Raw genomic sequence first — 12,055 nt, forward strand, 5'->3', positions numbered from 1 at the left:
AACTGGCAAGGTGAGATAGCTGTGGCTTGTTCTGTCTCTCTGATCTTCCAGGGTTCACCCCAATAACTGGCCTCAGGTTTGATTTTATTATTAAGAACTTTTAAGATTCCTGCTACACCAATTAACATGTCCAATCAAAATTAAACACCTCATCCTAACACGGGGTTCCCCCTTTTACCTTTATAAACTACCATTTGGCTATGGACCACGTCTGTCTCCTCTTTACCCAGAGGTCTTTACCACACCCTTTGTGTGGTGGGTGGTTGTTTGTGCCATGCCCTGGGCACTGTGCCTAGTGAAGCAGCAAATAGCTGCTAGCTACCTGCCTCTTGGGCACATTTCCCAGGACTCTTCGCTGAGGGTCCCTCTCTAAGTCTCTATCGGTGAATAGAGCTGCAGGAGAGCCATAGTCCATATGCCACAGAAGCACGAAAGCCCGAGAAACTTATTGAACCAAGATAGGAACATGTCAGTAGGCAGGATGTTGGTACAGAAATCACAGCAAAGATGCCTTTTTCCTTTTTATTAGCCTAAAGCAAGAGAAAAAAGGTAACCCAAGTAACACGCTCAAAGGCTCCCAAGGGTTTCCAGAAATGTACCCTGCAGGCCCTGCCATCACCCTCAGGACGGTAATAACCGCCCAGACCACCACATGCTAGAACCATCTGAGCATCACTCCACATGACCTTGACCCTGGACAGGTCCGCTGCCCTCTCTCGGTTCACTCTCCACTGCCCCTCTACTCTTGGACTCACACAAGTTTCTCAGCCTTGTAGAAACATTAACTTCACCTTTACCCATAAAATGTTAATCACAAAGTGCAAAAAACCAAAAAAGCCTAATGTGCGATCACCCATCTCACCACGGGGTGTGATATCACTCCGAACTGGCAACCACTCAGCACAGAATACAACATCCTAAGACTTCCGAAGGTCCCTCCCACCTCTCCAGCCCAGGGCACACTGTATCCCCTTATTCGGATGAGGTGGAGGCTGGGATGAGCTTGGGTTTGGCCTGCTGGGGAGGGGAGATATCTGGGATCTTCTCCCCGTGTTTGTACACGCTGACGGTGACGTCAATCTTCTCCCCTCCGTATTTGTTCTTCACGTTGATGCTGTACTTGCCCGAGTCCTCGGCCGTCACCCCCTGGATGGTCAGGCTGACGTACTTGGACTGCTCCACCTTCACGGAGAAGTGCTCGCTTAGCTCAATGTCCTTGTCGTTCTTAAACCAGACCACTTCCGGGTCAGGGTTTCCAAACACTGTGCAGGTGAGGTTCAAGGTCTTTGGAGGGAAGACGGGGTCAAGAAAGAAGACAGTTAGAAAAGGAGCGGGAGGCGGGGGTGGGGTGTGATCAAGATACGCTGCAAGTGTGTGTGGAATTTTCCAGTACTAAATTTAAAATGGAATAAAAAAAATCCCCGTGCTCCTCTCTGGAGGTGGCAGCTCAGTCATGCCTACTGGCACCTGTGGATCACGTGTTACATCAGCCACCCTTCATTGACGCAGGCTCCAAAGGTAGGTGCGGCTGAGGAGCCCTGGGCTATGGGGGGCGGGGTTTGAGAAGTAGAACCCTGTGAAAATGGTTCTACCTGTTCCAAGTTCTAACCTGAGCCTGGGGGTTCAACTTGGGAAATGGATTAGCTCTATTATCATTCCGCTGAACCTGTTTTTAAGCTTTTTAGCTTTTATTCTTATGTACGTGCATTCCTGCATGTCTATGTATGGGGAAGTACATGTAAGTGGTAGCTGTTTGTGGGGGACAGAATAAGGTGTCGGATCCCCCGGAGCTGGAGGTATCAGAAGATGTGTGGCGCCCAATGTGGGTGCTGGGAGCTGGACCCCTACTTTCGCTCTAAGAGAAGCACTTGCTCTTACTAAATGAACCATCCTTTAGCCCCTAAACGTCCTTTACATTTAGACTTAGGGGTCTCTCTTCCCAGTTCCTCTGAAAAGTCCACAGAATATTCTGTCTGCATCTCCTAACTCAGACACAGCAACTGCACACTCGCCTGGGCTCAACCCCCTTGCAGACTGTGATTGTTAATTTCACAATTACATCTTTTGTGATATCACAGTTACTCCATCTCAGGGGCATTCCATGCTTTCACTGACTGTTAAAAAGAGGTCTATAAATTTAGGCCTAATAAAGTCCTTTCGAGTACCTACGTCCCTATGACATTGAGCTAGAATTATGCCGCACAAGTGCCAATTAGATATCAATAACTCCACTGATGGGAGACAAATTAAAACTTCAATTAGAGATTCTAGAATGACCTTGGAAATTGGAGCAGGGTTTTTTTCTTTTCTTTTCTTTAATATTAAAGAGGCTGTGACTGTTTACATTCAAAAGTGGTGACTCAGTTTCACCCCGGATGGGAGCTGACCCACCACCTCATATAGAGAAGCCCTGAACCAGGTGACATCAGACGCTGTGGACCCCAAGGTCCTTATACCAGGTCCGTGAGTCACACAACAGGCCTGGTGTTTGAGGATCTGCAATACTGGCTTTTGTTGTTGTTGCTGCTGCTGCTGTTAGTGTGGCTTTTCTTTCTCTCAGTACCGAGGGTGAAGCCCAGTGACTCACGTACACTAACCAAACTCTCTATCATGGAGGTGCACCCCAGGCTTGACTATTCGACTATCCCACCTCTCTGTTTGCAGAAGTTCTCAGGGGTTCAGGTCAGAGGGGGGACAGCACAATGGAAGGTAGTGCCCTGCAGGCTGAGTGGGGAATGACTCCAGCTCTCAGGCTCCCCTGTGTCCCACCCTGAGATGGCAGCTGAGTTTCTACTCTGCACCACTACCCTCATCCCAGCTCTGTCGCCAGCCGTCTGCTCTCACCTTGCCTTCCATTATGGTCACCACGTCAGGTAAGCCGCCAATCACCTTGCCACGATCTGCAGTGAAAAAAGATCCAGGTTGAGGAGACCCTGTCGGGGAGGCCCCACAGGAAGCCTGAGGCTAACACCAAGTGATACCACCGTGGAAACAGGGAAGGGAGGGCATGCCCTCAGGAGAGGACACAAAGAAAGCTATGTTCCAGGTGGAGAAAGCTACCACAGGGGCCATGGGCAAGGACTAGCTGGCTCTGTGCAGGTTGGGGGACATGCGGTCCCCAGGAAATAGAAATGAGAGTCAACTGAACCAGGGAGGTCACATCAAGGACCGCACAAAGAGCCACATCTCACGAGGGAGCGAGTCTTGGCATCCGGGGTACAGAAACTTGTGGGGGGGTGGGTGCAGACAAGGTGGAGAAGGGGGGTCAGGCTGGAATGAGCAGAGGCCAAAAGATCGGGGTGCACTCAACCTGGGGCAGGAAGGTTTGCTGTTACCGATCCCCTAAATCAACCACGTGAAATGTGCACCTCCCCCACCCGTCCCCACCCATGCCCATTATTACTTTTTATCACACCAGTACTCACTCTTCTCTGCAAATGCAGCTGCCCTAGAAATCACAGGAAGGAGAGAGAGAGAAAGCTGTAAGAAATGCTACTGACCAAAGGACTCCATGCACGGGAGAAGTCTACTTACTAGCAGTGTGAGCACATACAGAAGGAAGGTCTAATGGTATGCAGCTATCCGGTCATGCCCGCATTGGTCATCCCCAGAGCTGAACCCCAAGGAGACCAAAATCTATGGGCGTGCAAGTCCCTGAGATGAAACGGTGCTGTATTTGCTACAACATCTACTCATCCTCCTGGGCCTTGTCAATCATCCCTAGTCACTTACTCCACCCAATGGAGTAAAACTATGTAAAGAGTTCCTAGACTGTTGTTACAGGGAATGATGACAGGAAAAATGTCTGTACAGATGCACTGCCTTTACAGTGTCTTTTAATCGCGGTTGGATCTGAGGGTGCAGAACCTGTACCCAGGCAGAGAGCTGGTGTTCTGATCATTTGGAGTGGGGGAAGATGCTAAAACCAAAAGGGAGATTAGCATGCAGACTCTCAGGCTGGGAAGGTGTATTGTTTGGCACCAAATTCACCAGACTGCATTGGAGACTTTTAGGGGATTGTGTGTCTGCACTTGTGTGTGCTGGTTGGTGTACATGTACAGGTGTGGATGTGTGTACACGTGGAGGCCAAAGGTTGATACCAAGTACCTTCCTCAGTTGCTTTCCACCATATTAACTTTTGAGATGTGATCCCCACCTCTCTCTCTATCTATCTATCTATTTATCCATCTCTCATCTCTCTATCTCTCTATATTTATCTCTATCTATCATCTACCTATCTATCTATCATCTATCTATCTATCTATCTATCTATCTATCTATCTATCTATCTATCTATCTATCTCAGAACCTGCAGCTTGCTAATTTGGCTAGACTGGCTGGCCAGGAATCCTAGAGATGCTCCTGACTCTGCCTCCCCAGTGCTCAGATTACAGGTGTGTCCTTCTGTACCCAGCTTTTTTTTTCAAACATGGATTCTAAGGACCCACTTGACTGACTAAGCCAACTCCTAGACCCTAGGCATTTTGTTAAATTGTCAATTTGTGATTTATCATACTTGTCACATATCCACTCAACAAAGGCATCCTGAATAATTTAGTAGGAGCCAACGATGTCCTCGGCTTTAATACTCTAAAACTGAATCACTCATTTGAAAATCTGAAGCATTCTTTAACAGTTGCTCTGTATGGCATGTCACCTGGATCATGACGATTTGAGAAATCCATCATTTTAACCATTTAAAGTGATCCAAGGTTCTGATGGCCCTAGGAAGGTAATACACAGTGCATTTCTATTGTAGAAAAATGGGTGCCCTGCTGCATACTGAATTTCTTACATTACTATTTTCATCCCAGGAACAGAGCATCCTTGGAATCACTAAGGCACTTATGGACCCTGTATGTGGCCGGAATGAACCCAAGTCAGAGCCCCGCCCCCCATCAAAAATGATGTTAGCAAGCTATGGGTCTTACTTGAGCTGCTGGAACTCAGCAAACGCTTCATCAAAAGCTGCAAGGAAACATTCCATATGTCAGTCATGTTCCCATGTGTTTAACTTCCATCCACTCAGATGGTCCACCAGCTAACTGACAAAAAGCAAACTGAGGGGTAATCAAACTAATAAATTGATTTATCTTAAGTCAGTCCCTCTACATGAAAGTCATGACGTCAGTGGATTATTCAATGCACCCTTTTCTTTTCAGTATCTACATGGGTTGTTCACAGGAATGCTACAGGGAATGTCTAGTACCTTGTCCAGAGAGGTCCAGTGAGCGCTGGTGGTTGTCTTTGCCATCGAAAATCTCAAAAGTGTACTTCCCCTTATCCTTCTCTGTGGGCTCGCAGATCTGCAGCCACGCCATCTCCTCACTGCCCCCAATCCTCATGTGTTCGCTGGATGAGATCTTAGCCTCTCTACAAAGCAACATGGGTGTGCTCAGTTAACCTCCAGATGTTATGCTCACACCTGTGAGGGGACATTAACATGTCTGAGTGAGGAGGGCCTGGTCTGCTGGCTTACATCAGTTGGGGATGGTCTACTGACTTGCTCACATTGAGGCAAGGAGGCTCTACTCACTTGCTCATGCCAATGGCACAGTAGGTTTTAGGGATTTTTATGGCTATTATAAACTTAAGTATATTAATAACTTGGGCCTGAAACCTCCTAAAGCCAACTGATTACAACTTAAAGGACTTCAGAATACTTGATTTGGTATGCAGTCATAAGAATATTAAGTGTGGAACTTAAGACCTGACACAGCATTTCCATCTCTAGGTACATGTTCAAAATAGCTGAAAGCAGACGAGATCAGGTGCATTCAGGGTGGTATGGCCATAGAGGAGGGTTTACATGAGCAAGAATTGTTGAAACCAAGGTTGGATAAAGCACAGGGACAAATAGCCAAACGAATGGAAACACATGAACTATGAACCAAAGGCTGAGGGGCCCCCAACTGGATCAGGCCCTCTGAATAGGTGAGACAGTTGATTGGCTTGATCTGTTTGGGAGGCATCTAGGCAGTGGTACCAGGTCTGTGCTCATCGCATGAGTTGGCTGTTTGAAACCTGGGACTTATGCAGGGACGCTTGGCTCAGTCTGGGAGGAGGGGACTGGACCTGCCTGGACTGAGTCTACCAGATTGATCTCAGTCCTCGGGGGAGGCTTTGCCCTGGAGGAGGTGGGAATGGGGGGTAGACTGGGGGAAAGGGGAAGGGGCGGGAGGGGGAGAACAAGGGAATCCGTGGCTGATATGTAGAACTGAATGGTATTGTAAAATAAAAGGAAAAAAAATAGCTGAAAGCAGGGACAGGGACACATGGACACTCATATCTGCAGAAACATTACTCACAATGGCCAATGTGGACCACCACATGACCCTGACAAGCAAATGCATAATTAAACTGCGGTCTATCCACAAGGTGGAATACTATTGATCTTTTTAAAAGAAGGGAACTGACACACGCTATAACACACATGAATTCTGAGGACATTATGCTACATTTACAAAGCTGGTCACAAGAGGACAAACCCATGTTTCTACAATCTGAGGTCACCAGAGTTGCCACACTCAAGAGCAGAGAGTAGAATCAAGCTAGTGTACAAGGGGGACAGCATTCCATTTTATAAGATGAAGATGCTCTGGAGATGGTTGCCCACAACGTGGATTCACTGCACCCTTACGGCAGATGAAATAATAAATTTTATGTTTGATGTATTCTGTCCCAACTTTTTGAAGATGTAAGTAAGACTAAAGCACCTAATGCCATTGCTGTCCTCCAAGTCAGCCGAGTGTTACACCACACTCACTGTCAAATCAGACTGCCTGGTGTACACACATGTTTACATTATACACATTTTATACATATATATATATATATGTATATATATGTATATATATAAATTTTCAAGTTACTGCAATTTAGAGGGCTGGTTCGGGTTTTGCAGAGAACTGGCCATGAACTAATAGTAATTCTATCACCTTTGCTGGCCACTATGTACTCTGCAGTTCAGGGAGAAAAAGGAATTGCCTGGCCCTCTTCACTGTGAAATAGTTCTGGCAGGTAATACTCATAATGTGGGGACACAGAGCATGTTAATCCAGGATAAAAAAAAAGTGACTGGTTCTATGAAAGCAGAGCATCAGGAATGTGGGCAGATGGGGAGGGAGGAAGCCAGGATGGCTCCATGGAAGACCCACCCAGGCAGGGACAAGAGGATGTAACGATAAGGCACTATGCATGCCTAGTAGAGCATAGAACACTCCTGGGAGGAGGAAGCATAGGCCCTCAGTGCTCTTGGGAAGGCAAAAGCCGGAGGCCAGAGCTGTAGGGTAGGCTCACAGCTTTCCAGCCAGAATGCTTTGTTCATACGCTGCTGGGTAAATCCTAGTCAGCTGGCTCTTTACCTGAGGGTAACACATACCAATTCTAGACTTCCAGCGAGCACAGAGCAAAATCTCTATTACTAAAGCAATGGGAAGGGTCACCCCAGCACTCACAAATGTCCATCCCTACCTAAAAGGAATAATGAGACTTTTATATAGAGAGACTTTCTGCTTCTGCAGAAAAGAAAATTCTTTCACAAAAAAAATGTACTGTGTGATCAGTCTCCCTGCCAACCTCCATAAACTGACAACCCAAATGAGGGCTAGACGGCTAGACAATGCCTCACAGCTTCCTAGACCCACACAAGCACACATCAGGGAGTTACAGTCAGGGCCGCTGATGCCTCCAAAGACAGAGGAATTGGAGACAGAGGGCCCCATGTGAGCATACACATTGATAAGCGCCCCCCTTGCGGTCCACCCCAAAACACCTCAGCCAGCCCTGTAGTGACCACATGCTGCCTGAAGGTTGTAGCTTACTCCCTGGTTGTCAGAGGGAGACAGCATTTCACCGCACCTAGTGTTTTGCAATCTGCTTCAAGGGCTGTGTGAGTCACTGGCCACCGTCCCTAAATATGCAGCAACTCCAGGAGCCTGTTCAGTCTTCCTCTGCCATGTGCCACCCACGTGAGCCTTAAATCTGGAGACATCATTTTCTGTCTCTAAAACTCAAATACACTGTAAGCCTATAGAGCTCTGTCACAGGTCACCACAGCCAGTAGCCCTACCCACAGTGGGAGAGAATCCACTGCATTGGAAACCTTCACCTCAACACCACTCCCACCCTGTCTAAGGATATGGAAAGGTAAGGTATAGGAAGCAGAAGGCATCTCATTCTTGCAGGTAATTGGAGCCCACTGAGATTAAGGGGAGTCATTAGCCTAATGTGACCACTGCAGGAGAGACCTCCCAAGCTGAGGGAACACATACAGCCTGAGGTCAAAGCATGCTAGCTTTGTTTTTTCCTATAATGACAGCAAGAAGTCCCTTGAGTGGCTGGGATTCCTCTCAGTCTGAAGTGGTCAATCCTCAGGCAGTTGGGCTTTGCCATGTCTGCACAATACATTCATTTTGCCCTCCGGCAAGACAACAAGGTCTTTTTTTCTGAAGAACATTTTTGCTGTGTTCCTTTTGGCCTGTTCCTCATTTGTGAGGGACAGATTTCCAGCCTTTTATTTAAAGTGGCATTTTCTAAATTCCTTGATGTATGACTTGGCATTTCTTTTAAAGCAATGAACAATGGTCCACACTTAAGTCTGCATTCTACAAATTTCTCACTGGGATTGATCTATGAATCGAATGTCACCCATTGGCACAGGTTTCTCCCCCACTGACTCCTTTGTCTTCTTACTCATGTCTAGTGAGAAAGCAACTGGTTGGCAGGTTGGAGCTTGGACTCTAAACACTGGTCCCCTTGTTCTTCTACCTAGAGAATGCATTTTAAGCACTGGTGTCGTTGGTAACCACCAGTGAGGACGCTGTTGACACCTCCTGATGTTTCCTTTTTTCTTTCTCCTTTGTCCAGACCCTCCCCACTGTCCCATGGCCAACCTAGCCAAAGCCTGGCACAGTTACTGAGAACATGGCCATGGGCGGTTTGCCAAGAGTACCACATTGAGCCACGGGCTGCTGCAGCCATGGACACGAGCTCTCATACTCACTTGTGATACCAGCTGACCTTCATTTCCTCTGTGAAATACTTCATGAAACACTGAAGTCTGATGCCCTCGGGGGTGCAGAGAACCTTCAGCGGTGAGGCAGAGGCTCCTGCAGATAACAAGATGTTACCTCAGATCTCAGAAAGTCAAGACAGGCCCGTGGCCCTATGGTAAGGCTCATCTATCCATAGTATCAGCACGTCTCTCAAGTTGGTGCTCATTCCTGTAATGGCCACAGAAGCTCCCCTGTCCCTCCCATGTCATATGCTTTCATTAAACACACACTTGTCCTTCCAGAGTACTTTGAAAAGCCCTTTGCTTAAGACCAAAGAAACATGAAGTTTTGCAAAAATAATACACACCTGGCCCTTAGCAGTTTGGCTTGCATAAAAGAATCAATCTTGGTGACAATGACTATGAAACCTGCTCTATTAATTGACCCAAATCTAAAGAGCTGCAGAAAACCCATAAGGAAGGAGGAAGGGGAGTCAGCAGAAATGGGAGTGGGAGGACACAGCTGGAACCCTCTTTACCGGAGACATCTTCACCTTACTCCTTTCCACCTGGAATGTCACATCGATGCCAGGGTCTAGTCACATGGAGACTTCTATGCTTGCTCTCTATCGCCACCTAACTCCCCCCAAAAGATGCCTCTGTGCACCTTGAGTGATTGGGTGAGCCGAGAATTCCAGAAGCATCGTGTGAGGCCAATCTGACGCACTTACCAGTTCTCTACGTGTGACCAGCCTGTCATCAGCAGGTGACCTTCCAGCACGTTCTGAGACAGGTAATGCAGAGCAACTCCCCAGAGTGTAAGAGCAAAGCCATTTTCCCAATGGCTTGGTTCATCTTACAAGTGGCTTGCATACCCATGGGTGAGTACTTGACTCACTGAAAGCCATTCCAAGTGAACCTCATTTTAAAATGTAGCCCAGTCCTTTCACTAAACAAAAGCAAAAGCTCCACCTCACGGGGCTGTTTGCAAAAGCATTAGAGGTGAGCATACGGTGGTTTTTCATGGGAATCCCGGAAAACCATAGGTCTCTCTAATTGAGGTCAAGAGGATATGAGTTCTGGTGAGTCCCAACTTGCCTACGCAGATTTTGGTAACTTGATCAGAAAAGTAACCTGGGTATTCTCTGGCTGGTGTGTCTCGTCTTGTGACAGTATGACACAGTGCTGTCATCTACAAGAGTCACACTGGAGAGCCTCACAAGGAGTCACAGGGAAGGAAATTCAAAAAAAAGTCTCATACCATCACAAGGAGGTGTATGATTCTGTGTTGGTCCACATGGGTAGCAATCCTTGACTTTGAGCCATTACATGTGGCCAGTGGGTCACAGGTTGGGCATGCCTACGAATCTAGAGAGTCTAGAGTAATAAATTACTAGTTGTTAACATGTAAGCTACTATTTGTTATTTATAAGCAGTATTTTTTTTTTTTTGCTTCTCCAACTTCTATACAAAGGCAAATGGCTCAATACACAGACTATGAAGTCTAAGCGTTAAATAAATACCCACTATTACTACTCAGTGTTGGAAGAAAAACTAATAGCAATTTTGGACAAAACAATTGCCCAGGCTGGGCAAAGGCAAACTGGCAGGGATGACTGGAGGGTAACATCAGCAAGGGCTTCTGAAGCTGAACACAGGCTCCAGCATTCACACTGCAAAGCTCTGGAGGAGCATCATAGAGTGGGCAGGTAACCAGTCATTTCCCCCCCACCAGCCCAACTCCAGGCAGGGGACACACCCCAGCCATCAGTGTCCTCTGGGACAGGAGAGCTCACCCTAGGAAACAGAGATGCTTCAGTCAACAAGACTTGAAAACTCGGGGGCTATTACTCACCGCACACACGACTCATTGCCAAGATCATGTCCTCGTACACTGGAAGGGAGAATGGAAATGGACCATCACTGGGTGTGACTTTAACAGAAAGCAGCATTTTCCATGTCTAATTAAATTGACACGGGAAACTGTGATACTCATTTGAAAAATGAAACATTAAAATGGTAATATTTGTCCATAAAAGGCTTATGTGCACCATAAATCCTTCTAACCTATTCACTTTTTAAACACAGGACAAGAACATTTTGTTCAACATAAATCCAACTGTACGTTGAATTGAATAACTTCCTGAGAGCTTCAATCATCTTAACTGCATTTGTAAGGAATCAAACTTGGCTTCTGATAAGGGAGTGAAATCATGTTTCATCAAAGCCCAAAGTGATAGTGTGCATTTTCTAACACCGTGAAACGGCTCTTAAACGCAGACGAAATACAATCTGGTTTTCTTGCCCAATGTCACTGCAGAGGCAAAATGCACGCAGTCCAAAGTGTGCATGCTTGTACTTTTATAGTACCCCGCATTCCATGGACAGAACGGAGCTCTGTCAGCTCAGGGTGCAGATGAGTATACCCCCACAACACCCCTCGTCATATGGACAGACTGGAGTCCTGCTCAGCTGGTATGCACACAGCTATGGGTACTCATGAGCAGTCTTCCACAACACCCCTCATTCCATGGACAGAACGGAGCCCTGCTCAGTGGAATATGCACACAGCTCAGGGTGCCTGTGGATACAGCTCCACAACAAACTTCATCCAGTGGACAGAATAGATTTCACTGTAAGACAAAGAAGGTACCATCTTACCTTTGCCAGCTATTTCAAGGATGGATACATCTTGACCTCTGTCATCTTTCAAGGTTGCTTTGTATTCGCCATGGTCCTTCTTAGACAACTACGAATAAAACACATTCCATATTTATACAGAAATCAACACCATAATACAAGATTACCGGTATAGTAGTACATTTTTCCTTGCAAAGCATGGGAAATCAGTGTGCAAATTGGAAGGCATTGCCAAGTTTACAAGTCATGGAGAGTACTGTTTTGTTTCTCTGGCTGCATGGTACCTTTGGTATTAGCAGCTCACAGACCCCCTTCTCCAAGTCCGGCAGTGTCTCGGTTTCATAAAGAACATCATCCTTGAGCCATTTGAAAACGGTTTCCCTCTTGGTGTTTGCAACCTGCAGAACAGAAGTCCTAAGT

The 12,055-nt window shown here is 46.7% G+C and overlaps 1 protein-coding gene and 1 long non-coding RNA gene across 6 annotated transcripts in view; one reads left to right on the top strand and one right to left on the bottom strand.

The window, feature by feature from the left end:
* Positions 1–508: 508 nt before the first annotated feature.
* Positions 509–12,055, bottom strand: part of Myom2 (myomesin 2) — a 72,865-nt gene continuing 61,318 nt past the window's right edge. For all 5 annotated transcript variants that reach the window (XM_006994773.4, XM_006994774.4, XM_076553667.1 and 2 more), the window contains exons 29-37: positions 11,920–12,033; positions 11,657–11,744; positions 10,851–10,889; positions 9,005–9,110; positions 5,210–5,373; positions 4,932–4,968; positions 3,426–3,448; positions 2,845–2,900; positions 509–1,284 (exon numbers count right to left, since the gene is read on the bottom strand). In XM_006994773.4, the coding sequence (XP_006994835.2) occupies positions 973–1,284; positions 2,845–2,900; positions 3,426–3,448; positions 4,932–4,968; positions 5,210–5,373; positions 9,005–9,110; positions 10,851–10,889; positions 11,657–11,744; positions 11,920–12,033 (939 nt within the window). In that variant the 3' untranslated portion in view covers positions 509–972. The remainder of the gene's footprint in view (positions 1,285–2,844; positions 2,901–3,425; positions 3,449–4,931; positions 4,969–5,209; positions 5,374–9,004; positions 9,111–10,850; positions 10,890–11,656; positions 11,745–11,919; positions 12,034–12,055) is intronic.
* Positions 8,869–11,796, top strand: LOC143269075 (uncharacterized). Its single transcript, XR_013045417.1, has 2 exons — positions 8,869–9,171; positions 11,084–11,796. It is a non-coding gene; the product is annotated as an uncharacterized LOC143269075 (long non-coding RNA).

Source organism: Peromyscus maniculatus, chromosome 17 (assembly GCF_049852395.1).
Source record: "Peromyscus maniculatus bairdii isolate BWxNUB_F1_BW_parent chromosome 17, HU_Pman_BW_mat_3.1, whole genome shotgun sequence".
In the NCBI taxonomy this organism is placed as follows: Eukaryota; Metazoa; Chordata; class Mammalia; order Rodentia; family Cricetidae; genus Peromyscus; species Peromyscus maniculatus.